Source organism: Nanorana parkeri, unplaced genomic scaffold, assembly GCF_000935625.1.
Source record: "Nanorana parkeri isolate BGI_ZX_2015 unplaced genomic scaffold, ASM93562v1 scaffold464, whole genome shotgun sequence".
Taxonomy (NCBI): Eukaryota; Metazoa; Chordata; class Amphibia; order Anura; family Dicroglossidae; genus Nanorana; species Nanorana parkeri.
The window spans coordinates 1,109,259-1,136,694 of NW_017306732.1; the positions used below are offsets into that span (position 1 = coordinate 1,109,259).

Below are 27,436 nucleotides of genomic sequence, written 5' to 3' on the forward strand. Positions count from 1 at the left end.
CCCAGCTGCGCTGGTACAGTGGCGGAGGAGGCCGGGGCCCAGCAACAGCAGGTAAGTGGAGCTCCATGTGCAGGGAAGGGGGCCCCTGACCAGCCCACCTGAGAGTGACCCTGTACACCCCACCAGGGTCTGTGCAGGGTCACTCTCAGGTGGACTGTGTGGGATCTCAGGTGGGCTCTGCAGGGCCTCAGGTGGGTCCTGTGGGGGCTCAGGGGGGTCTTGAGCTCAGTGCATTACTAAGTCCAAAGTCCAGTGCGTTACTAAGTCCAGAGTCCAGTGCATTACAAAGCCATGAGTCCAGTGTGTTACTAAATTTGTAGTTCCCCATACAGCCGGTGCCATTCTGCATTAAAGTGTAAACTTCTCTTTACAGAAACTAATGTGACTGGCTCAGTATTCTCTGTACAGCACTGTGGTATATGTCAGAGCTAGATAAATGTATAATAATAGTGTGAGACTGTGTGGGGACATTAGAGTGTAAGCTCCTCTGGTCCAGAGCCTGCCGGGAGGGGTTAGTGGCTGAAAATAAAATCTTGGGAGGGGGGTCCAAGGTAAAATATTGCACTAGGGCCCTTTGTTCCTTAGGTCCACCACTGCCTCTATTCACAAAATACCCCAAACTTTAAAAAAGTTCTGAGTACTTACATTTCTAGTGGAAGCTTGGGTAATTTTGTAAATTTTATGACCTTAATGTTGTGCCCATGTCCTGTTTCAGAAGATCAACATTCCCAGCCACACTATGGCCAAGAAGTAATCCATTCCCAGCTTATTATGCAGAAAGAAAAAATTGTAAAATAATTTGGAATAGACCAAAGGAGTTGGTTCTAGACCAGGGGTAGCCAACCAGTGGTCCTCCAGCTGTGGTGAAACTACAAATCGCATGATGCATCTCCACCGGGAGTCATGTCTGTGGCTGTGAGCATGTTGCAATGTGCCATGGGATTTGTAGTTCCACCACAGCTGGAGGCTCACTGGTTGGCTACCCCTGTTCTAGACAACTCATGAGATTGATTAAAAAATGGGCTAGATGTGTTTACAAATGCACAAAATATGACTGGGTATTAACATTTGAAAGATATAATACTGTAGATTTTTGATTCAGGGAATATTTGATTGTCTTTGGGTATCTGGAAGGAATTTTTATTCTTGGCCACTCTTAACAAGAGTATTTTACACCCTGTTGGAGTAGGGAGGATGCAAGCTTTTAAATTTATGTTTGTATTTAGGTTGAACTTAATGAACATGTCTGTTTTTAACCTGAATACCTATGCAACTATGCCAGCCACAACATTTTGCATTAGAATAAGTTGAAATTAAAATTTTACCTGTTTATGCATCGATTGCATCGATATTTATACACAGTATATGCATTATAAGCATTAACATCTTGTTGTTCCATTTTAGTTATTTAAAAATTGGTGGCCAGGAAGTCTGAACCTTTTTCCCTGATGGGTAATGTGCCAACAGCAGTAAAGCACTGCCTAAGTTACCAACATCTCCTAAAGGAACAGATATGGATTGGAGATGTAACCATACCCGAACAGGTATTAAAATTGTATTATATTTGTTTGTGATTTTGAATATATGCCTTAAAATTGCCCATGATAAATGACTCTGATATAAATATGTGTTGTTCTTAAAGCACATCTCCAGGCTCCTGCCTCCTCACACCAGTTTGCAGTAAGGCATTTGTTGTAAAGTATTTTTAAGTGAGCAAATAAGGTTCGTCTGAACTGATTCTAATACACATTTTCTTATGATTGGCTATATGTATATATTAATATATATATATTGTTTTCAATTATGCCAAATTGTTTATTCTTTATTGCAAAGAATGATAGGTTGCTGCTGACTACAAGATAGTATTCCTCATTTAGTGCAATATTATTTGTATTTGTAGGCTATAGCAAAACATTTGCCATGAATCTTTGTTTGAATATACCGTATACTTGTGCCATATATTGTATATTGAGTTTATATCAAATTATCCATCTGCATTCCTTATAAAATGTGTTATAATTTCATATATTCATTTATTTATTTATTTTTTACTTACTTGACATAGTATGCTGCACATACTGTAATATGAATCTAAATTTTACTACTCATAACATTAACATACTATGAATATACTAAATACTACAACTGTCAGATGTACAAAGATAAAATAAATCAGTTCTCCTCGGTCCAGGTGATCATTCTCACCGAATAAGAATGTTATAAAAAAATGAAATTTTACAGTTGTCACTGGAACAGGAATAGAGAGGATTTTTTTTCCAGTGGGAGCACTGTTCTGTAATCCATGTGTCAACTGTCTAAGAAGTTTAAAAAAGAGAAAAAGAGATGATCTTTTACTTCTTGTTGTGTGTCTGAAAAGAGAACTGCCAAAATCATCTCGATGGTATACAGTTTACAAAAAAGGGCATTACTCATTACCTACTATATTGAAAAAAAATTTTTTTCAGAGGACAGATAAGGTATATATTTATATCACATATGTTTGCCTAACACCTCACTTAGAATGAATAAAATATAAAAAGAAGGAAAAAACTTAAAGAAAACACTGTTTCCCCAGTTTGATTATATTTTTTTAGAAAAATAGCACAGCTACAAATATGCATTAAAATTAATTTATTTATTTGTCCTTTATTAGGAAACACTACAACAGCAAAAAGTATCCTAGTACACTCACCAGCCAGCATGCAAAAAAACCCTGTCTAACCACTAAGGTTAAAAACAGAGGTTTTAGATACATGTCTTCTGCACTGTGCCACACTGCCTCATCAAGGCTCCTCTGTGTAGTGCAGTCCCAGCTCTAACCTATCAGAGTCTCCATCTTGGAGCACATGTAGCAAAAGATAAAATTGGGTGCAGGTTCGCCAGGAGGAAGCCCAACCCCCTTAAAGGCACAGGGACACACAAGGGACCCCGCACATCACAACGGCAGCTGAGACCCCCAGTGTGTCACTGCACCAAATTAGTCAAGCAAAACAAATGGCAAACGCACTCATCAACTCATAACCAGCTTTCAAGCAAGGTGCACATGGAAGGGCTTTATACAGTGCAACAGCAAAAAGTTTCCCAGAACACTCAACAGCCAGCATGCAAAAAAACTGTCTAACCACTAAGGTTAAAAACAGAGGTTTTAGATACACGTCTTCTGGAAAATATGTGAAAGTAGCACTGCCTTGTCAAGGTTCCTCTGTGTAGTGCGGTCCTAACTCTAACCTATGAGAGAACTCCCGCCGGATAATGGCATTATGACAGATGCTGGCAAAACATAAACAATTGGGTGGAGCTAGTGGTTACAGCTAACTCCGCCCAACTGTGTAGTTTTACGTCATCTGTAACTGAGCCATGATTGGGCAAAGTCATCATAACTATAATCATGGCTCTTACAGAGTATTGTGGTCAGGTGCAAGCCTTCAGCCAATTAGGGCTTCACAAGGCTCATTGTAATGTGGGGCGTTCAGCGGTCGAACAGAACGTCGAACACCCTTATAGTTTGTGTGTTTTGCAAACACATTAACTAGCGATGTTTGAGTCATACTCATGTTCGACTCGAACAGCCAGCCCAACACTAATTCTCAGTGATTACTGGCATTACAGATCTTCAATTTACTGCTCTTGTACAGTTTACATGAGCAGTCATTTGGGCACTTAGTGGCAGGGAAGTACAGTACATGTCTCCCGTCATGAAGGGGTAAACCTTAGAGTATAGGAAAGTGCAGAGTGAGCTACTATTGGTGCTGTACTACCAGGGAATATAGGAACCATCTTTAGCTGTACCTTCCAATTGTTCTGTTTTTTTTACCTGAACTGAATATTTTATGCTTTTGCATCAGTGTAGCCCTGATAAAATAATTACTTTTGTTGCTCTCACAAATGTTTGTATAGTAAGTATTTGACTAAGGTATGACAGATATGTTAAAGTGGACCTTTACCCTTTTCACTAAAAATCACATGAAATCACCTTACATTAGCTAAACAAATATATTGTTATTCTACTTACAATTTTATTTTTCCACTTCCTGGTCCAATTTGGCACAAATGATGTAATCGTGCCCAAGCATTGCATCCTGGGAAGGTTAAATCAGCAGTGCATTGCTGGGAAATCTCATCTGTAATCTCATGAGATCTCAGGGAAAGGCATTTTCCTCCCCTGAGATGATGTGCATGGTAACATGTCCTAGTTACATGTGCCAGAGTTCCAGGAAGTAAATGAGATCTAGTAACCTGCCCTTAGTAAACATGGCCACTGTCAGAAGACTGGGGAAGAAAAGAAAAATAAAGTATGCAAAAAATAAAAAGCCAGCCATTATCTAGAAGTATGTGTTTGTAGATTGTCATTACTAAACATTTCTAAAGGTGCCTTTGTTGTTATTTTGAAGACATCTTAATGCAATATGTTCACTTACTTTTTTCAAAAAGATCATATAGATATTTGTTGTTCTTAAGGAGCCCCATGTAGCAGGCCTTCCTCAACATGTCAAGATAGTAGAAGTTGGACCAAGAGATGGATTACAAAATGAAAAGGTAAAACACTACAAAGATGAGATGAGTGTGTTGAATCAAAAACAGAGGTTCTGAAAACTTTTTTAATCTGAGGATCAAAATAAAGAAAATTGTTACCATACTGGGAAGAAAGATGAGAATTTATACAAAGTTGAGTAACAATGGCCAAATAATAAAGAAAACAAACACCCAATCAGTAAACATACGTATGTGTTTTGTCTTCAAGTGTAGTTCTTATTTTTTCTAATTTGTGAAGCAGTAAAGTGAAAAGCTAAAATATTGGTAATAAAAAATAATTATAATAAAAAAAAACATTCCTGAGGGAGTGTCATTCAAATAGGATCATGACAGACCTGGAAACTCCTGGCCACCCTCAAGAAAAACAATGCAAGTTATGCTATGCTTGGATTATAGGCATTCATGTGTACTGTCCTCCTGAAACTTATCGAGCTTATCATACACTGTTGTTCAATGAGTATGGTATGGTACTTATTTGCCATGTGTGCAGAATATCCAAATAATATTGACGTTTGCCTCCTGTTCTCAGAAGCTGAAGTGGAAAAAGGCAGCTTATGTTTGGGAATTTATCACTGAGATGTCTATTTTAAACACCAGCATATGCAATTTTGTACAACGGCTATGCTTGAACTTCTGCACATGCTCACAAAGATCTGCATGTGCACATCTAAGGACTCATAATCTGCAACATATAAACATTTTTTGTTTAGATGCACATAAAGTGTAGATTCCTTAGCAAACCGTACTTCTTAGTAAATTGTGCATATAAGGTATATGCTCTATAGCCTGTGCATGTGAGTTCACATACATTGCAGGTGCATAGTTAATTCTGTAATATTCACTTATAATTGATGTGCGATTGTATGCCCATAATTTTTTAGGTTTTTATTTGCTCAACTCAAATGCTGACAAAGCACACTTGCCCTTCTTCATTACTTATATGTATTAGGGATGTCACGATACCACTTTTTCAGGCCCAAGTAGAAGTACAAGTACTTCCCCTCATGTACTTGCCGATACCAATTACCGATACTCTTTCTTAAAGGGACAAGTGTCTTTTTTAAAAACAATACAGACTAATGATTTTAGGCTAATTTCTTTATGATTATGGAGAACTTTAATTTAAGATTGTTTTAGAACAATAAAACATTTGTATTTGCTTTCACACAGTTGTCATGAAACTACAAATCTGATCATGCATCTGCCTCTGGGATCATTTAACCTATTCATGTTAGCAGGGGAGAATTGTAACTCTATTACTGCAGTGTACTGGAAGTGTGTGCTATGGATCATTTAACCTGGTACACACTTCCAGTACACTGCAGTAATAGAGTTACAATTCTGCCCTGCTAACATGAATAGGTTAAATGATCCATAGTACAACTACATGTTATGTACTATGGATCATGATTTAACCTTGCTGGTGAGGTCGTAGTCGGCGCTGTGCGGGAGAGCAGCGACGAGTCAAGCTGGTCCGGTGCGAGGAGCTCCAGGTGGGGTCCTAATTTAGCTGACCGGCAACTGCCCAGAGGTGCCGCGTTTGTCTGGGTCCTCTGGGCAGTCGCCAGCCAGCTAAATTAGGACCCCACCTGGAGCTCCTCCCAGCGGACCAGCTTGACTCGCCCCTGCTCTGTAACGCTTAGTAATTCAATTTTCAGTATCAGTAACTTACACTTTAGAAATGCAACTCAGCTGCGGATAACGGGCTAACATCAGGATCTGACTGATTTGCTTTAAATGCCCCAGTCTGTAGGTTACACAGGGAAAGTAATGGGATCACTATTTTATCTGTATTTCTTTATACAGGTAATGTCACAACAAAAAAAACAACAAAAAAGTAAATGCCTGTCTACCTGTCTATGCAAAGTAACATTAGAGAAGAGTTCATAGGAATGCAAGTGTCACGGATACTTGCGGTTGGTTATTTTGCCAGATTTAGGGTACCCTCCGAGGTTTGACTGAGAGTCCTGGAACTCAAGAGGATCCTATGTGATCACTGGCAAGCATCTACTGGTACTCTTTACTGGTAGAAGTACTTGTCAAAATGCCCTGTATCGGTCCCGATAGCGATGCTAGTACCTGTATCGGGACATCCCTAATATGTATCTCAGCTTCCAGCACTGGGCAAAGCTTTGCTGAATGATTCCTCAGTTTATCTGTTATGCTTTGATGATTTGTGAGGTTTAAACATGTTTGGAGAACCTATTTATATATATATATATAGTGGTATTATGTGGCAATCCCACAGTAGAATTTGGGGTTGTAGTCACCCAGGACTCTCAGAGGGGCAAAGTTCTTTTACTGGGAATGAGCTGACAGTTCTTCACAGGTTTTGTAGATTTGGCGTGAGATCCTGGAACTGGAAATTTCGAAGAGAATTGGGTGGGACGAGATCTCCAGTCCTGGGTCCGTGGTTTAGTAGTGGCCAGCACCTAATGATTGCACACCTGTGTGTGAGCAAATTGGCTTGATCGCAATGGAAACGCGAGACAAAAACGCCGCAAAGAAGCTCATGTACCTTTTCAGGCAAAGGCCGTTTTGTAGCGCATTCAGACGGGCTGAAATACGGCATGGTGTGAACCATACCCATAGAAAACAATGGGATTTTCATGTTTGAGCATTTTGTAGAGCGTTTGTAGAGCGTTGAACGCGCTACAAAACGTACAGGTGTGAACCAGGCCTTAGAGAAAGGGTGCTGGCTAATGTTCAGGGCTCCAGCTAGGAAAAGGAACAGAGGTGTTCAGGAGTCAGGCGGACTCCTCCCAGAAGTCAGAGGGGAGCTAGGTGGCTGTGTGTGCTGGAGGCACCTTGGAGACAGCCGAGGAGACTTAGAGAGCCAGTGACACATGAGGGATGTGTTTAAGAGTCACACGAAAGGTGGATTGTGGAAACCCTAATGTCCAGGCACTGGGGAGTATGTGTGACAACCTGGAGTCAGTGAGGCTATGGGGGTGATTTACTAACCTAAACACACACACACACACCAGGTGTGTGTGATTTTCACACAGCAAAACGTATTTATCAACCAAAAAGTCTCTAAAAGCATATTTCCACTAATGCCATATATGGAAAAATCATGCACATGATGCATATATAATGCTGCTTCACAGTTTAGACAAAAATGGTTAGCTCATGCATTTACATTCCTTGCATTCATCAACGCAAGCAACACAACATAGAGCTAATTTACCCAACATCACCTTGGAATTCATTCAGGGCTTTGCACAACACACCTGCTGGGTGTGTACACATTACAAAGGTGTTTAGATTCCACCCATAGATCATGCTGGGAGGGAACACACTGCAGAGGTGTATACACGTTTGTGGTGTGTTTATAAGGTTAGTAAATCAACCCCTATGTGTTCTGTTTGCTGGAATACAAGCAGACCTTGTATTATTGTTGAAGTTATGTTTCTGTTCTGGAAGCAATAAAATACTGTTTTGTTTTATGCTTTAAGTTTTATGTTTTAAGAGACTGGTCTTTTATGGCTTCGAGACTGGTCTTTGAGCGCTCACCATGTGTGCTAAGTTCCCCAAACATCACAATATATACTTACTGTTTACCTATATAAGTAATGCATGTGTATTATTTTTCCTATAGGAATTTGTACCTACCAATATAAAAATTGATTTTATCAACCGCCTTTCAGAATCAGGGCTGCCTGTTATAGAAGTCACCAGTTTTGTATCTTCAAAATGGGTACCACAGGTAAGATGTTTATAACTCTTATATACAGTTGCTAGTTCATGTATATTATTTATTGATAGAGACTGAGGATAGAGAGAGAACTATATGAGGTTGATGTGCTAAAGAATAGAAAGTATTTACTTTGAAAAATAAATGTTAATTTAACTTGATGTATAAGGTGACATTTTGAATACTTCAATCATCCAATCACATGCAAGAAAAAAAATCATGTTTTCTTAATCACCCTGATGCATAACTGAATACTCAAACTGAAGATAGATTTACCATTTTTACAAGGGGAAGTGAAAATTCAGTTTGCAAAGTGAACACTAATTTATCAAAGTAAATATTCTGTACAATTATCATAAACGCAGAGGGGTCCCAACAAAGGGATCAGAGTGGCAAATTTGTAAATCAAATTCTCAGTGTGCGACAGCACTCCAATTATAATGCACAGATGCACACAATGTTAATAAAACAATGATACATTCATTAATATCCATAAACATTTTATTATTATAAAAATATACCATACCATACACCTCTATAAAAAAAATTCTTGACCCTGCAAGATGCCTTACATCCTGTACACATTTATTAAAGTCAAGGGGTTTTTAAGCTATTTCAAATGCTGATCAAATCACATCCAATGGGTGTTGCTCCTTGATGTGTAAAAGGTTTAGCTTTCTGCAGAATCAGCTCATACATTCAGCACTGGCCCTGATATCCCATTTTAGGGTGCCTCCTTTCCCTTGCGGGGTTCAATAAAGCCACCCTTATGCATTTGGCATAAGGGTGTGGCAATAGGTTGTGTGTTTCTCCACAAATACACAGACACCACAAGGCAACAAACTCCCCGGCTCCCCAATAGTTTATCTTCCATTCTCTAAGCTAGTAGATGGACTTCTGCTGGAGACTATACTCTTCCTTGTGATCTTGTACTCGACAGGAAGTTCAAGGAAGTGGAGCTGAGAGAGATGGAGCCAGCTGTTTGGAAGCATGATCACTTTAAGTGCTTGGACAAAACTTTAAAGAAATACCTCTGGATCTTTTATTGGAAAAAAGTTTGAGACTTTAATACTATAATTTGTTTAGTGTTGTGAGCCATCCTTTACCTCAAAGCAGCTAGTATAAACAGGGTCTATGCCTCATACAACCCTTACTTTACAAATGCTGTTCGGCTATTCACTTCAGGCTTGTACGACTGATTTCAGCCGTACACCGACTGAAATCAGCCGTACGGCTGGGTTCGGGTCGACTGAACATGCTCAGCATGTTCGGCCGACCCGAAGTGCAGAAGGAGTTCGACTCAGCTGATCCAACATCTGGATCGGCTGAGCCGAACATCCTGCAGGCTACTCGCTGCTGTTCGGACTATTCTCATAGAGGCCGAACATCAGTAATTGAATAGCCGAATGCCGCCGAGCGACATGAGCCTGAGCCGAATATCACCTCTGTGGTACCGAGCAGAATAGAAAAACTGTAAAAAAAAAGTAGAAAATGATTGGGTGGAGCTAACAGTGACAGCTAGTTCCGCCCAACTATTTTCTATTGGCCGGGACCAGCTGTCATTACAATAAGACTTGCCGGAGCCGGCGGTGATATCAAAGCTGGCTCCGCTAAGCTCTTATCGTAATGACAGATCAGATCAGTAAATTTAGGTAAAACATCCCGCTGCATCACAAGAAATCAATAGTGAGTTTATGACTTTAGTAAAACATGCCCAAAGGGTAGAAGCTGAGATGGTCACCAGGAGAGGCCGGGACGTTCATTCATAGCAGAGGATAGGGTTTTCATTCACAGAAGGGGCTAAGCCATTCATAATAGCACAGTGTGGGATGTTAGTTCATGGTAGAGGCTGGAACATTTAACAAGAGAGGCTGGGGCAATCGCTTGGAGAGGCTGAGGCATTCATTTAAAGTAGACTCTGTTCTGTCATTATGATGAGAGCTTAGCAGAGCCGGCTTTGATATCACTGCTGGCTCCGACAAGCTCTCATGACAGTTCAGCATCCCCTCGTCACTAGGTAACCAGGCAGGGGCGTAGATAAGGTGGGGGGAATAGGGGGGTTCAAACCCCCCCCCCCCCAGAGTGTCCTGGCAGTGGCTAGCGAGGGGAGGGCAGAGGGGGGCACGTACTCCTGGCCGTTTAACAGCGTTCTGAAGAACCCAGCTAAAGGGATTCCGGGGATGTCCTGTTTGATAAAACATCCGTGAAGGCTGGAGCAAATGCCATGTTTTATCAAACAGGACATCCCCGCATCCCTTCAGATGTGCCTGTTCCTGCCTGGCCCTGAATGATATGTACATGTCGGGCCCTACAGGAGACAGGGTGTCCTTCCAGTGATCAGGGCAATCAGGTATGGAGGTGGGGGGGATGGCGGGGACAAGTTAAAGGGGTTCTAAACCCTCCGTAGCAAGCAGTAGATATAGGCAAGAAGTGTAAAAAAAAAAAAACGCTTGAAATCATTTTAAACTTACCTCGTTATCGCCGAGAATCAGGAACTGCTCGTACGGCCGCAAAGGATCCTGGGGCGGGCGCATGCGCAGTTCTGATTCTTGGCCGGGAGACGTGCAGAGACGCAAGGTAAGTCTATGGACGCGTGCACCCGCCTGCAGACACCGCTGGATCGGAGGGACAGAGCAGTCAGCGCTGGATCGGAGAGACGCCGCACCGCTGGAGGGACAGATGAAAACATGGGGAAAGAAGAGGAACACCAGAATAAGAGACATCATTTAAGGTAAGTGCTAAAATTAACATGGGGGGGAGGGAAAACAAAATTTGCCTTTAATATGACTTTAATGTGACATTAAAGTAAACAAAAATGTTTCCCTCCCCCAATGTTAATTAAAGCACTTACCTTAAATTATGCCTCTTAATCCGATCTTCTTCTTTCCTGATGTTTTCATCTGTCCCTCCAGCGGTGCGGCGGGACTCCGTCCAGCGCTGACTCCTCTGAGCTTGCTGGTACTTACTGTCCCACGGTGTCTGCATGCGGGTGCACGCGTCCATAGACTTACCTTGCGTCTCTCCTCGTCTCCCGGCCAAAAATCCGAACTGCGCATGCGCCTTCCACAGGATGCTTTGCGGCCGCCCGAGCAGGTTCGGATGGGAGCGTGCGGGGAAGACACAGGTAAGGTTAAACCGCTTTGAAAGTGCAAAGCACAACATGAGACCCCACCAGGCCACCCGAGACCCTGCACAGCCCACCCGAGACACTGCACAGCCCACCCAAGACCCTGCACAGCCCAACCGAAACCCAGCACAGCCCACCCGAGACTCCGCACAGCCCACCTAAAACTTTGCACAGCCCACCCAAGACCCTGCACAGCCCAACCGAAACCCAGCACAGCCCACCCGAGACTCCACACAGCCCACCCGAGACCCACCAGGCCACCCGAGACCCTGCACAGCCCACCCGAGACACTGCACAGCCCACCCAAGACCCTGCACAGCCCAACCGAAACCCAGCACAGCCCACCCGAGACTCCACACAGCCCACAGCCCTGTAACACTGAACTGTCATTACACGGCAGTGTAATGATCACGGCGGCTCCGCCGGGTTCTCAGTGTAATGACAGATCAGCGTCCCTGGTTACCTGGTAACCAGGGGACACTAATCTGTCTCTGCATGCAAGTGGAAGGAGCCAGCCGTGAGATAACGGCTGGTTCCGCCTAGCTATTAGTAGCAGGCTGTCGGCCCGCCAGCTTCGGCTTTTACCTCGGCTCAGTCGAGCCGAAGCATATGCCTTCGGCTCGACTGGACTGCTCGGCCAACTTCGGTAGCTGTACGGGCTATAGTGAATAGCCCGTACAGCAGCCCTTCGGTTCTACTGAACCGAAGGGGTCCTGGGTCTGAAGCTAGCCAAAGGATCAGCCGAAGCTACGGCTAGATCCTTCGGCAGCTTTGTGAATAGACCCCTATATATTACAAAACAGCCACAATCAACCATATTCAAGAATTAATCAAGTAGAGCTAAGATAATCCTGCTTAGATGCACTTACAAATTAGAGCTCTTTGTATTGAAAAATAACAAATGTGATTGAAATTGTCCTTGGAGAACCTCTGTAATGGGAAAATCATAAGATTTCCGTTAACTTGTTATCCTGTTGACTGCCTCACAAATCTTACTTACCTCAGAAGTGACATTCCCTTTCTTTACACTACTGGTTGTGCTTTATAATGCATTATGCTGAAAATAATAATTACATATGTTATTTATCTTAGCTGAATGGAAGAGTTCTGATCTTGGCACAGGGATTAACCAGGCAGCAGAGAAACTTTTCAGTATTTGGCTTTAAAGCTGTGGAGAAAGGCTTTCTTAGGAAAGTGATTGATCTTACACATATATGTTGCTCTATAGTTCATAAAAAGATGTTAGTGATCACACTGTTGCCTACAAACCCTTTTCAAAAACACTATAACATGATCACCAGCTCATCTTTTCTTTTGTTTGCATGTAACACTGAAACAGCTTTGAGGCTGAACCTGAAGCAAGCAGTAGTCAGACATTTATCTGCAATAGAGGCAGTATTGATGTGACTTTAAGCCGGATGGAAGACACTAATATTGTGATTGCAAAGACAGATTGCCTCTAGCAAGATATTAAGTGTATCCCATAGATCTTAAGAATAGTTAATGATCACCTGCTCCAATTTCTTTCCTATGTATGTGTATTGACTGACACACAAAGGAAATAAAAGTGAACTACATCACTACACTAAATATATTGTTTGAATTCACTTAATGATAAGAAAGCACCAGCAAAATGTTTCAGTAAACAAAAAGCATTCTGGCAAGCAAAAAAGAAAATACAATTCGAATAGATAAAACATTGGAGTTGGCAAGGTTGCAGACTTAATTGTTTGTACAATAAGCCTTTATATTGATTTCAATCAGAGATCTAGGGTCACTGAACACCTCGCTGGAGGCAAAGTGGAAGCTTAAACTGGAGGTTAAGGAAACAATAGTCCCCAACTCAGATAACACAATACCTTGAAAGGAAAAAAAATAACTGTAGGTGGTAGTGAGTAGAGTGTAGTATTGTCTTCTGTGTTGTTAAATTATCTGTTTTCATTTATAAAAAAGCTAACTATATTTACAGACAGCATAGTATATGCAGCACTTAGGCAAATTCTGCTTCTCTGTGGTACCTCTAGAAAACATGAACAAAAGAAAAAAGAGAGGCAGAAGAAGATGGGAGAGACCCTCGTTGTATAGTATATACAATTCCATTTGGATTGATGAGGTTTTAGAGAAAACATAATGGTAAATTGAAGGAGAACAAAGATATATCTGTATCCTTGATGAGACTTTGAGTTGCACTTTATGGTGGGGGACATCCAGGACCTTGGCCCTCTGGGTGGTTTGTTGCTGGTGTGATACTAGTAGTGGCAGAGCATATTATCAACAAACCTGTTGCATAGGCGCCCGTAACAAAGTTGTTTCCTGGAAAATGGGAGAAAAGATGCAATTTCAAAGATAAAGATAATTTGTAAACACACTATGTGCAATATGGTGACATCCAGCCACTTCATCAAGAAAGTTATCTCACAATTCTGAATGAAGAAAAAAACAAGCATTAACCATTTAAAAGCTGCTTGTTAAAGGTGCATGTATCCTTTAGGATTAAGTTTTGCCTGAATGGTTAATAATATTATGTCATAACGATTTTTTTTGGCTAGAGAAGCTGGAAACAGAAGCAATGTGACGTTCAATACTATGTGAATAGGAAACCATATGCTTACTAACCACCATGAACAAGTCATAAAGGTACCTAGGAAAAGACTATACTCCTGGGGAAAAAGGAAGAAAGAATTGTTTCCAGAGAATGAAAGTAGTTCCAAATGTTTGGAAAATTAAGCAGTAATGTGGGCCAGTGAAAACTGAAATATACATTTAGATTGTGTTACAGATAAAAATGTTTATATAGTCTTGAAAACATCAAGTGATATCTGGATGTTCCCTGACTTCTAGAATGATTTAGTGACATTTCAAGCTACAGATCAATATTTTGTGATCTTTGTAATTCAGCTATGATCTCTTATTACCTATAGAACCTTTACTGAGCTCAAAAGTGTTCATATTAACAAATACACAAGGGATCTATTTATTTCCTGGTTAAAAACTGTACACAGCCTGGTGAGATCTGTACACAGCCTGGTGAGACCTGTATGCAACCTGGTGAGATCTGTATTCCACTCTGGTGAGATTTGTACACAGCCTGGTGAGATCTGTATGCAGCTCTGGTGAGATCTGTACACAGCCTGGTGAGATCTATACACAGCCTGGTGAGATCTTTATGCAGCTATGGTGAGATCTGTACACAGCCTGTTGAGATCTGTATTCAATTCTGGTGAGATCTATACACAGCGTGGTGAGATCTGTATGCAGCCTGCTGAGATCTGTATTCAGCTCTGGTGAGATATGTATGCAGCCCTGGTGACATCTGTATCCAGCTCTGGTGAGATCTGTATTCAGCTCTGGTGAGATATGTTTGCAGCCCTGGTGACATCTGTATCTAGCTCTGGTGAGACCTATACACAGCCTGGTTAGATCTGTACGCAGCCTGGTGAGATCTATAGTCAGCTCTGGTGAGATCTGTATTCACCACTGGTGAGATTGTACGCAGCCTGGTGAGATCTGAATGCAGCTCTGGCGATATCTATATATTCAGCTCTGGTGAGATCTGTACACAGCCCAGGTGAGATCTGTACACAATACTGGTGAGATCCATACGCAGCCCTGGTGAGATCTGTACGCAGCCCTGGTGAGATTTGAACGCAGCCCTGGTGAGATTTGAACGCAGCCCTGGTGAGATTTGTACGCAGCCCTGGTGAGATTTGTACGCAGCCCTGGTAAGATCTGTATGCAGCCCTGGTAAGATCTGTATGCAGCCCTGGTGAGATCTGTACACAGCCTGGTAAGATCTATATTCAGCTCTGGTGAGATCTGTATGCAGCCTGATTAGATACTGTATGTACACAGCCCTGGTGAGAAACTGCTATAAAAGCATTAGTCTGTATTGTTTTAGAAAAAGTGTCACATGTCCCTTTAAGAAAAAGTATCAGTAATTGGTATCAGCAAGTACCTGAGGGAAAGTACTCGTTGGTCTTGAAAAAATTGTATCGGGACATCCCTAATAGTTAGGGTACTTGAGTGGATTTTTAAGACTTAACTCCAGAGTTTAGTGTCACTTTAAGGTAAGAGAAGTCAAAAGCAGAAGCATCACATACTTTAGAATGGTAAACTAAATGGTACATTTTAAACAATAGATTTTAGTCAGTTTTAGCTGTGTCTGTAAGATCTCTTCACATTTTTTACCAGCTTTGGGAAAACTAGGGCTCCAAAACACTTGAGACCTGATCTATTTAATGGAAAAGAATATTTTCTAATCTCTCCCTGTATGATTTAAAAAAAATTTGCGAATATTATAATTGACTCCATACCTTGTACATGTCATTGAGAAACAGGTCACCGTCCAATCAGAGAGTTATATGCTTTGCCTATATCCATTCTACTAACCATTTTTTTCACAACTAAGCACTGAATGAGGATATGTGAAATATTTTATTTTAAATAATAAAATACATAAATACAATCTACTCAAGGAAATTAAATAATATAAGGAATACTGGTTTTTAGCTTTTCACTCTGTGCTAAATTAATTGAGATAATAAATCGCCTAATGTAATACATTAAAGCTCTTGTTTCAGATGTCAGATCATACAGATGTCATGAGAGGTATAAAAAAACTTCCTGGAGTACAGTACCCAGTTCTTACACCTAATATACAAGGATTTCATTCTGCGGTATGTATTATATAATTTGTATTAATTTATACTTGTTTTTGCCCACAACCTGCAGCAACAAATACAATAAAGTTATTTTTGTAAATATGGGTCTCTTACTTTTGCCAGTTAGTGACACATATTTCAGTATAACATGCTGTAAACTTTCCCTTTCTCTCTCCAAGAAGGTGTGCCTTCCTGTTACACCTCCCTTTTACCCTGACTAGAGTTCTCAGTTTGTTAGGAACATGTCAAATGCCATAATCCTATCCCTGTCACAACCACTCAGCTCCATCTGGCGGTTGTCTCTTGTAACTGCACCTACCACAGTCTAGTCAGCTGTAAGCTGATCAGGCTAATCAGCCTGGCTACATGCCCCTCACAGCCTGGGCTTGGTTAGTTGTGTTCTATTTAAGCATCACAAGCCCAGGGTTCTGGGCTTGTGATAGCTCCAGTCTAGCCTTGTCTAGTTCTGTCCACACAAGCCTGTATGCTGATCTTGAAATTTAGTCTTGCCTTGATCTTTAATCTTGTTTCTTGTATCCTGTATTTATCTTGTATTAGTTGCTGTCTTGTATTTATTTCCTGTTCTTGTCTTGTGTCTTGCTTTCTGTTTTTCTTGTACCGTGACATCAGTCAGTACTTCTCCTTGTTCCTGGGGGGCAGCCTGTGGCATCACCTGTTTAGAGCATATAGTTCAAGTACTGGTAGGCATGCATGCCTTTAGGGCTGCAACAACTAATCGACATAATCGATTATAATCGATTATTGAAAAAGTTGTCGACTTTTTCAATAATCGATTAATCGGCTTCCGATCAGTTGGCCCTGTTCACAGCTCCACGCGCTGTGCGCCGCTCCTCCTCCCCACCTCACGCTCGCTGCTGCAAGACCCGCTCGCATCCACGCTCCATTATGGGAATGGTGGCTGCTATAGCTGAAACAACTTATCACTATTTGCTCTGACAGCGTGCGCCCACAGCTGGTCCTGACAAGGTTAAGCACTTGAAGTGGAGTTTAACTTTTTAAGGGGTTAGCCCAGGTAATACAAATGATTCCATTTTGCACTTATGATGATAGGTTTAACCACCCTTCAACTTCTGGCATCGTCCTTCCACCTGATGTAGCAGTTGGGATTTGCTCTCAATTTTTGGATTTTTAATTAATTGTATATTGCACAAAGTAAGATAGGATGCTCATAAATTCTGATGAGTGAATCTGCTTCGCTTCTCATATTTTGTGGAGACTGGTGAGAACTTGTTGCCATAATTCATGACCTTTTTCACACCCACATCACTCCTACTCCTACAAAATGAATGTCTCCAGATATTTCCACTCCTCTTATTACCTTCCTGAAACATATCATACCACAACATATATTAACAATCAACTTAGAGAGGGACCATTTCTGTAAACATTACAGCAGGTGAGTAGACCTGGGAAAACAGAGTTTGAGACTTTAGAAACTTTTAAGGAATGTATCAAAAATCGACCAAATTCTGAAGTATTAGTGTAGAATGGGCTGACCCTTTAATGAAATCATTTGCTGAACTACAGTTTGGTTCCTTGAACAACTGCATGTCTTTTCTAAATCATTTTAAAAGTGCAATAAATAGCATTGTTGAAATATGTCATCTATCTATGTCTATTTCTATGCATAAAAACTGGAAGGATGTTGATGTATGACTCCAATGCACTGCCTACTAATTCTGATGTTTTAACAAAAGTGAATCAGCTTGGATTCAGTTTGTGTAAAGCTCCGTGAGCCCAGGCTAAAATCCGCAAATGCCAAACATAGCTGAGAATCCCAATGAAGTCTATGCAAGACCAATATTATTTTTTTTCTGGACTTTTTGAAGACCAGTTGGCAGGCTTTTGTTAAAAAGCACTGTAATGGAGGACAGCATTTTAAAAAATAGTGTTCAGTGGGGAGAAGGTATTTTATTGTAGTTTAAAGGGCAACATTACCTGTACAATTCACAAAACCTTTAAATACCATGTTTGTGCGATGTTGTAAAATCTGCAAGTGAAGTTGCACATCAGTATGATGTACTTCTTTAAAAGTGAAATTTAAAAGAATAAAGAAACCAGTGCCCCTGAATAACTAACCCCTTCTGGCTTTATTCAGATTGTAAAAAAAGCAGCCAGGGGATCCTGGGTGACACAATTTACCAAATATAGTCATGATCAGATTTGGTCAATGATATCTCTCAAGTTCTTTAGTGCTGTTGTTTATATTCCAACAGTGCTGGTGACCTGCCATTTAGGACAAAAGTAGTCATGAGGTAGTAGCAGTGGGGCACAATCGCCATGGTGGAAGGTCATCATATCAATAGTTCAGAGGACATCCCTTATTATGATTGACACTGGATCTACATCACTAGACAATGTTATTGACATTGAATTAATATAGTGGGACATTTATTTATGAGGGGGATTTTGTTGCTACTACAATCGCAAATTACAGTTCCTCAGCACTGCTGGAATGTAAGCATAACAACAGGCATGTCAGTGATTTCATTGACCAAATATGGTCATGATCACATTTGGTCAATGATGATTGCCCAGTGATGTTGCTTATATTCCAGCAGTGCCGGGTACCTATCATTCGGGACAAAAATGGCCATGGGGCAGTAGCGGTGGGTCAGAATTACTGTAGTGGCAAGTCATCGTGCTGGCAATTCAGTAGGTGTCCCTTAACATGATTGACACTGAATCTACATCACTAGAAGACAATATTGACACTGAATTAACATTGTGGGGCATTTATTTATGGGAGGGAGATAGTTTTTGCTACTCCCACAACAAATTACTGTTCCTCAACACTTCTAGAATGTAAACACAGCAACAATAGAGATCCCGGTGATTTCACTGACCAGATTTGGTCAATGATGTCACCCAGGATCCCTGGTACTGATGTATATATTCCAGCAGTTATGGAGATCTGTCACATCATATAGAATTATGCTACCACTACTATATTGCAGATTTCTGGTTGATGTTTGCAGACAGCCAGAGGTTGGGGGGAAGGCAATGTAGCCAAATATATTCAGTTTGTTCATCTGTTCACAGATCTGTAAACCGGCTGGTTTCGGGTGGAAATCATGATCAACCTGAACCTGAAGCTCATGCCTATTCAGCACTTATTGTTACATTTATCACAACTATCTTGCTGCTCAGATACTTGCTGTCACCCAGGCAAAGTTACCAACAAACATCAACTATAACTCCATACACAATTGCTTATAGTTGCATACTCAATTACACCCAGGGATGTGGTGATTAGAAGAGATATGTGGTGTGGTGTGGTGTGTCACATGCTCCTCCATACTTGTAAAGGGATTTTTATAGAGTGATGGCAGGGACCAGTACTGTAAGGAAGCTATGGAAAAAGTAAATATATATACAGTATATCCTTCTGAAAATACTGAGAACAAGGCTGCTATAACATTAACACATGTTGATAATATTATTTACATCAAACTGATATATTTTCCATGTTCTGTACTGCATGTTGAAAAGACTCTACATTCCCTTTAAATGTGATGTGCCTTAAAGGAGGCTTTTCCCCATAGTTCTCCTTAGGGTAACGTGAGGACACAAACTAGCGTCCTCCCGTTACCCTAAGATCAGTATACCGCGAGCTACAGCTCGCGGTATACTGAGACGCCGCAGCCGGAGCGGATCCCGACATCGATGTCGAGATCCGCCCAGCTGCGTGAGTGACAGCTGGCTCTGCCTATCTAGAGGCAGAGCCAGCTGTACCCGCCCCCTCCCCCGTCCGATCCGCCAGTCAGCGCTGGCGGATCAGAGCGGGGAGGGGGGAATCCAGCCCCTCCCCTGTCACGGTAGAGAGAGCCGTGACAGGGTCGAGAGGTGAGCGAACGCCGGTATATGTTCGCTCACCTCCCGATCTACTGATCCGACCTGTGACAGTCTCATTGTCACAGGTCGGCTAGAACTATGAGGTGAGTGAAAAGCACTCACCTCATAGTTCTCCTTTAATGTCTCTCCTGCAATGATAACTGAACACATGTGAGAGAAATTTAAAAAACTGTATTTTTTTAATCACTTGTACATAATTAGATGATTGAAGTGTTCAACTTATTTACAAACCTATGGGGACATTCACGTTACCAAGTAAACATTAACATTGCTAAGTGAGCAGTTTCTAATACCTTTAGTAAATATATCCTGATATCACCTCATATTAAATATGAATCTGGTAAAAAAAACCTGAAGATCTAATTACATGATGTGGCTCACTACTAAGTTGTCAGCTGCTTCAAGGACCTTCCTGCCTTTCAGAGCCCTCATTAATTCTTCATCTCCAAACTTTTACTGCTCAATATCCACTGCAAGATAACCAGCACACCCTTAATAATCTGGTTATGTACTGTGTGCAAGGTTTCACAATGTATGGTTGCTGAGGAGGCAAATATCATGCTGGTAACGATGCATAAAAAATAACCCCAGCATGAGCTGATACATCTAGCAAGGTACATGAGTCTTTATGGAAAATACTCATGTTACTCATGTTTACCGTTAGTCAACTGTTCATAGATTAAAAATATATTAAACATTTTACAAAATATTTATCTTTCTCTTTAGCAAACAAAATGGTTTACACAATATTGTAGGTGTTGGAAAAAAAGAGTAGTGAAACCATGACACAAATTGAGAGAACATTGAGAACTGCATGCCTATGTAATTTACCTTTCCACCTTCACAGAGGAACAATTAGACAGGCTATAACTTAATCAGCGGTTTGTTTCATTACAATGGGAAATGTGATCACAACTAAATCTAATGCCCGGAACAGAAAACCAAAAGGGTATAATTAAAAAAAACAACTCAATGAAAACAAAATAAATATAGAAGAAAAGCTTTATAGCTTTTGAAAGACAGATTCACGCACATCTCTCTTTTCCTTTCTTACAGAAAAAAATGTGAAGAAGACTATGGCTTCCTTCTTGACTAAGTTAGCACCCAGTTGCCATTGCTCTCCCTTCCTGTGTTTACTTGTCCAGGGCATGGATGGTCCGCCTAGATAAAAATAAAACATGTATAAATGAAAACAAAATGAACATAATCTAACAAAATAAAATAGCAAAACCTACCACCACCATGTTTAGAATTTCTGGCTCTCACCTTTGGCATGACTGACAATTTTATTTTAATACAGGACATTGCTTCAATTTAATGGCAGCCATGGTGACAGGGGTAAAGAAAATGTGATTCTTTGGTGCAAAATACTTTACCGAACAATGTGGTGACCTTTAGAAAACAATGGGCAACAAGTGTATACTCTTCTGCCCCATGATAAAAAATGGCCTTAGCAAAAACCTGATTAGGTGAAAGGTGGCCATAAGATTATTCACATACAGGGTTATTCAGAAAAGGGTGAAGCGTTTGGAGAGGGCGGGAGAAGTGAACAATCTAAGACAAAATAACTGATTTGGAAAAATTCTACAATTGAGCTCACTTTCCAGTTCAGCTATGTTGTCCTAGATTGCTCCCTTCTCCTGTCTTCTCCAAACTCTTCACCCTTTTGTGAATAACCCTGTTAATTTTTTTGCTTCGGCCTCCCATTCCGCCTGCCACAGCATTGCCTCTTTCCACTTGCTCCTCATATTTCAATGTAGTCAGCAATTATGTGGTTTACGTTCAGTCTTTGAATGCTGCCTGCTGCTGGGCCTGGTTTCTGTAGTGTAAAAAATGCTTCTTTCAGGGATCACAGAATTGGAAGCTTGCTGGACATCAAGGAATTTCCTGCCACCACCAAGAAATGTGGCAAAGAGGTTGTGCCCAGCACGTTCTCACAGTGTCATATTTTGGCCTGCATCTGGAATAATGACAGTAGATTTCCTGATATTATCCTTGCATTGGGGAAACATTCCCCCTGAAGCCGCCCCCAATTTCTTCCTCACCGTGAGCTCCCCAACCCTCTTCCCCACCATCAGAACCCCAACCCTTCTTCTTTAAAGCCAGCTTCCCAACCCTTCTCTTTACCGACAGCACCTTAACCCTCCTCCTCCTTGTATTCCTCTTCTGCCTCATGGCATATCACATGCTGGTGGCAGACAGGGATGGCCTTCTTTGCAAAACAATGATGGCTGAGTACCTGAGCCTGTGGTGTAGCACAGGTCACAGACTCGTGGATGTTTTGCTAACTGCAAATAATAGACTGGGCATGGAGGTGATTTTGGGACATTTTTTTTCCATTCCAGCAACAGATGCATTAGAAAAGGTCCTATTAAGAACCCTGCAGAGGTCTGGGACTAGTCCTGGAGTTAGCAATGAGAAAATATTTACCACCAGTTGGTGGGAGTATGGCAGGATTAACAGAAGAAGACTAGGAAGAAAAGGGTGCATGATCAGCACTGGAAAGAAAAGTAGGTGCTCTGCGGCCTTGAAAAGGGGAGAAGGAAAAGGGCACATGAGCAGCACTAGAAATTAATATGGCTGCTTTGCACCCATGAGAGTAGGTAAAGGGTGCATGAGTGGCACTAGAAAAGAAACTGCTCTGCACCCCGGAGGAATACTTGTTACATTCCAACTTAAAGTATCCAAACATGATGATCTGCATGATACCCAGGCCAAGTAGCATTTTCAGAAGGAAGTTCCTCAATGGGGGCCATCATTCATCTCTTATGACAAGTTTCCTTATACATATACAGTACAAGAGCTGTTTTCCCTGCTAAATTATTTGTATTTTTGCCTATCCAGTTCAGAGATTAACATGACTCTACAGCACAGTCCTGACAGGCATACAGGTTTTTTCCTTCCCCCAGCTAGTGACTGGGCATGAAAATAGAATCAGCAGACTGATGAGCTCATCTCTCTTTTATTCTGCTCTCTCCTCCCATTCCATCCTACCCTGTGTTCTTGTTAGCACTTGAGCACTGTAGCACAACTAACTTGATTCATGTGCTGCTTCTCCATCTTCCAGTCTAAGCTCTGCAAGAGGCAAAAGTAGTATTTTTTTAGCAAGCAGTAGATATATGCAAAAACATTTTTTAAAAATTAAAAAGTTACCAAACAAGTTAAAACGTACCTTTGTCTCCCCTGCTCACTCCCAGCTGTAGATCTGTATCTTCTTGAGTGGAGGATGAGTGCGGGTGCATGCGCAGTAGAGTTCACCGGCAGGGAAAAGAGGAGAGACTCACTGTAAGTCAATGCACACAGCCATGAGCGTGCACGTCGGACAGACACTGTGGGACATGAGGAGTCTGCATTGTATCTGAGACCGGCACCAGCGCTGGCGGGATTGCTGAAGGGAAGTCCTTAAAGCAGATTTTTTTGGGGGGAGGGGGGGGGAGAATTGTGACTTTAATAAGTGTTTTTTATTTCTGTTTAAGAGAAACAAAAACCTGATTCTTAGACCACAATTGACTGCAACCTTCTTGAAGGCCTGGTATGGCAACACACTGTGCACGGTATTTAGAGCAAGCTGATGAGTTTATATAAATGTTTTTTCAGGATAAATCCTGGGCCTTTCACACAAGTGTCCAAGGTTGGATATTACTGGATGGTAACGGGATAGTATTACTGAATGCTTAAACAAACAAAGAACCAATAAAAGTCAGTGACAGTACCCTATCACTATACAACAAGTTATCTCAAGTAAACATCCTGTGTATAAATCCTGAAAGGTATTGCAGATATATCCAAGGTCAATGTAAATGAATACAGATTTCAGGAATGGCAGTTGTGCTGTAACACATACTGGCCAATACAGTAGTCAGTCTAAGGGGCAGAATTAAAACAGTTCTTATGCTTTTTAGCACCATCTAGTGGCAATAGTGTAGTGCAAACAGCACTCACTCAGATTTACATTGGGTGGAATATTTATAAATCAGCGCCATATCCCTCGGTATCCTCATGTCTAATAAACCTGCAGTGCATGTGAGGATGTCATGGGTCTTTAGGTCGCTGCAGCCTAGCAGAGAAGAGGTGGCAGGGACCGGTATAGCAGTCAGGTGGGACTGAGGATCAGGTGAGTATTTCTTCTATATTTTCGCCCCCTCAAAATGAGCAGTTAACCATTTCAATGCATGGGTAGCCACACTGCAAGGGCTAATTTTGTAAAGTTCTTCTTTGAATAATATTGTTGTACTGGTAGACTCCAGACTTTTTGAGGAATTGATATACCACAAAGCTTCACATTTTGAATGTCTATTATATCTGCCTGGAGTACAGTTTTTTAAAAAAAAACATTATTCCCAAACCTGATTGAATGTTTAATGAGACGAGTAACTCCCTGGTCCAACAGTAAAACCTTCAGTTCATTTTTAAATGTCTTATTTAGTGTAAAACATACCTTGCTATCTAAAATCCTGCTAAACATAGTAATAAAACAATATTGTGTATTTTCATGTGTCTGTGTTACATTGTCTGTATGTTTGTGTGCATGTGTTTGTATGTTTTCTGTTCAGAATTACATTTATTTGTATTGAAAGAAAAAAGACTCTACATAGAAAACAAATTAGGCAGTCAACACTTCAAATTACCCATTAATTGCACGTTAAAGACAGAATTGAACTTTCTATCAACACTGACATGTTGATTCACCCTTTGAATAAAATAAATCAATATAGGTAAACTTGCCTGAACCCAAACAAGAAAATAGTAGCTGTGTCTGGAAAGCCATAAGGTATCCCACACTGATATGTTTCTTTTTTATTTGACTTAGCCCTTAAAGCTGAAATATTATAAATTACAAATGTGGAATATTTTTAGATGTGTGTTATATTGTGATGTTCCTTGTCAGATTGCAGCAGGAGCTAAAGAAGTGTCTGTGTTTGGTGCAGCATCTGAGACATTTACTAAGAAGAACATAAACTGTTCCATTGAAGAAAGTTTGTCAAGGTTTGACGGCGTCATAAAATCCGCATACGGAATGAACATTCCTGTGCGTGGGTATGTATTTATTTATTTAATATTTTACGGAGTTCACTTCTTCAAGGTGATCCTACCACCATGGGGACAAAAGTAAACTAATGCCAGCCTGTAAAACAAGATGCTGGATGCTTACCTTTCCAACAGCCTGAATGTTAAAACTCTGCTCTGTTGCTGATCCCCAACCATCGAAGGAATCTAACCCCTGGTATTTGGAATGTGTTGTATACTTGCTCCCATAGGATTTGTCCCTCTAGCCTGTGCATTCCGCTATAATGTAGTAGGAAGAACAGTGCATTGCAGAGTTTAAATACATTGGCTGCCAAGGTAAATACAGGTAGCTGTCGATTGCACTGTTTCAAAATAACACCCTTTTCAAGCGGTCACGTGACCGCCATCTAAACCACTGTAGAGTCAGTGCCATATAGCATTTCCTTCCTTTGCAGACCTCAGCTGTGAAAGGATATGCAGGGGACTTCTCTACAACTCCACATGGCTACAGGATAGAAGTCTCCCGCAGCTAGATCAGGGCACAGGTGGTAAATCATGGTTTGGGAAAGGGATCTTGTGAGTGAGCTAACTGGACACTTTTAAGGTGCCCATACACCTTACGATTATCGGACGATTTTCGTATGCGATCGACTTTTCGTGCGATAATCGTATGTGTGCATAGCAGTGCCCTACCGACATTACTGTACAATCGTACGACTTTTGACGGTCAAGCATGTTTGAAAACTTTGCTAGATGGTACGATTTTCGTAAGGTTGCTGGCGTTTCCGTCCGTCAAAAGTCGTACAATCTACACTGCGCTTGCGCTAACGAAAATACGGCAAATCAATTACCGCATTTCATCCAGGTGCTTTTCATTAATTACAGCTAAATTAATCTTGCGATCATCGGGGCAGGATGGGGCTGCCGTACGAAAATTGTACGACTATTCGATCATCGGACGCAAAGTTTCGTCCGATAATCGCAAGGTGTATGGGCACCTTTACAGACTAAAAGTGCCCATACACCTTACGACCATCGCAAGCTCGTACGATCTGCCCATGGCACAGGGATACACATGGAGATACTGTGCACAGGCACATAGAGACATGCTGGGGGCACAGGGGTACACTTGGAGCTACAGAAAAGCAATTTCGTATGCGATCGACTTTTCGTGCGATAATCGTATGTGTGCATAGCAGTGCCCTACCGACATTACTGTACAATCGTACGACTTTTGACGGTCAAGCATGTTTGAAAACTTTGCTAGATGGTACGATTTTCGTAAGGTTGCTGGCGTTTCCGTCCGTCAAAAGTCGTACAATCTACACTGCGCTTGCGCTAACGAAAATACGGCAAATCAATTACCGCATTTCATCCAGGTGCTTTTCATTAATTACAGCTAAATTAATCTTGCGATCATCGGGGCAGGATGGGGCTGCCGTACGAAAATTGTACGACTATTCGATCATCGGACGCAAAGTTTCGTCCGATAATCGCAAGGTGTATGGGCACCTTTACAGACTAAAAGTGCCCATACACCTTACGACCATCGCAAGCTCGTACGATCTGCCCATGGCACAGGGATACACATGGAGATACTGTGCACAGGCACATAGAGACATGCTGGGGGCACAGGGGTACACTTGGAGCTACAGAAAAGCACAGGGATACACTTGGAGATACAGATCAGCACAGAGGTACATTTGGAGATACAGAGGAGAACAGGGGTACACTTGGAGATATGGAGGCACACAGAAGTTCTTTTGGAGATATGGAGGTGCATAGAGCCATGCTAGGGGCACTGAGTACTGTGAACGCAGAGGCCCTTCAGCTTTTTTTGTTAAAAAAATGCACTTTATCCCACTGTTGTCAGTGCAGAGGCCCCTCAGCTTTGTTTGCATTGACAACTGTGGAATAAACTGCATTTTTCTGTAGAGGCTCTACAACTTTGTTTGTAGAACATGCAGTTTATTCAACTGTTGTCAGTGAAGAGGCCGTACAGTTTTACAGGTTAAAAAAAAATATTGTTTTGTTTATTAAACTTAGTTTGAAGACACATACTGTACTGTGTGGTTATTTTATACTGCATATAATACTGTTTAGCATTCATAACATTAATTTCAAAGCTGTAAATATAATGTATTATGTAACTTATGTCATTTTTCAAAGAGGCCTGGATCCTAGCCCGCCCATTTTCCATTGACTTACATTATATACTGGGTTTCAATTTACATTGGTTTCTATTTGCAACCATTCCTTCAGGAACCTAATCCTGGCATAAATAGAGAGCATTCTGTATATGACATCATGTTTTACAAGCTGGCTTTAGTTTAGTTTAGAACTCCATAGTGACAGGATCACTTAAAGATGTTATACACAGTAGGCACCTGGAGGTACCTCCAGGGCCGGATTCCCGACAAGGCCACCGAGGCCCGGCCTCGGGGCGGCACGGAACAGAGGGGCAGCACAGGTTTGAAGTCTCCCGATGCCCGGAACATGGAGTTCCGGGCGACGGGCGGTAACTTCCTTTCTACA

General features: G+C 41.3%; 1 protein-coding gene across 1 annotated transcript in view; it reads left to right on the forward strand.

The window, feature by feature from the left end:
- The window catches only part of HMGCLL1 (3-hydroxymethyl-3-methylglutaryl-CoA lyase like 1), a 51,760-nt gene that overhangs the window by 2,911 nt on the left and 21,413 nt on the right, over positions 1-27,436 (forward strand). The window contains exons 2-6 of the mRNA XM_018560552.1: positions 1,405-1,544; positions 4,459-4,536; positions 8,135-8,242; positions 15,938-16,033; positions 24,783-24,931. Coding sequence (XP_018416054.1) covers positions 1,449-1,544; positions 4,459-4,536; positions 8,135-8,242; positions 15,938-16,033; positions 24,783-24,931 — 527 coding nt within the window. The 5' untranslated portion in view covers positions 1,405-1,448. The remainder of the gene's footprint in view (positions 1-1,404; positions 1,545-4,458; positions 4,537-8,134; positions 8,243-15,937; positions 16,034-24,782; positions 24,932-27,436) is intronic.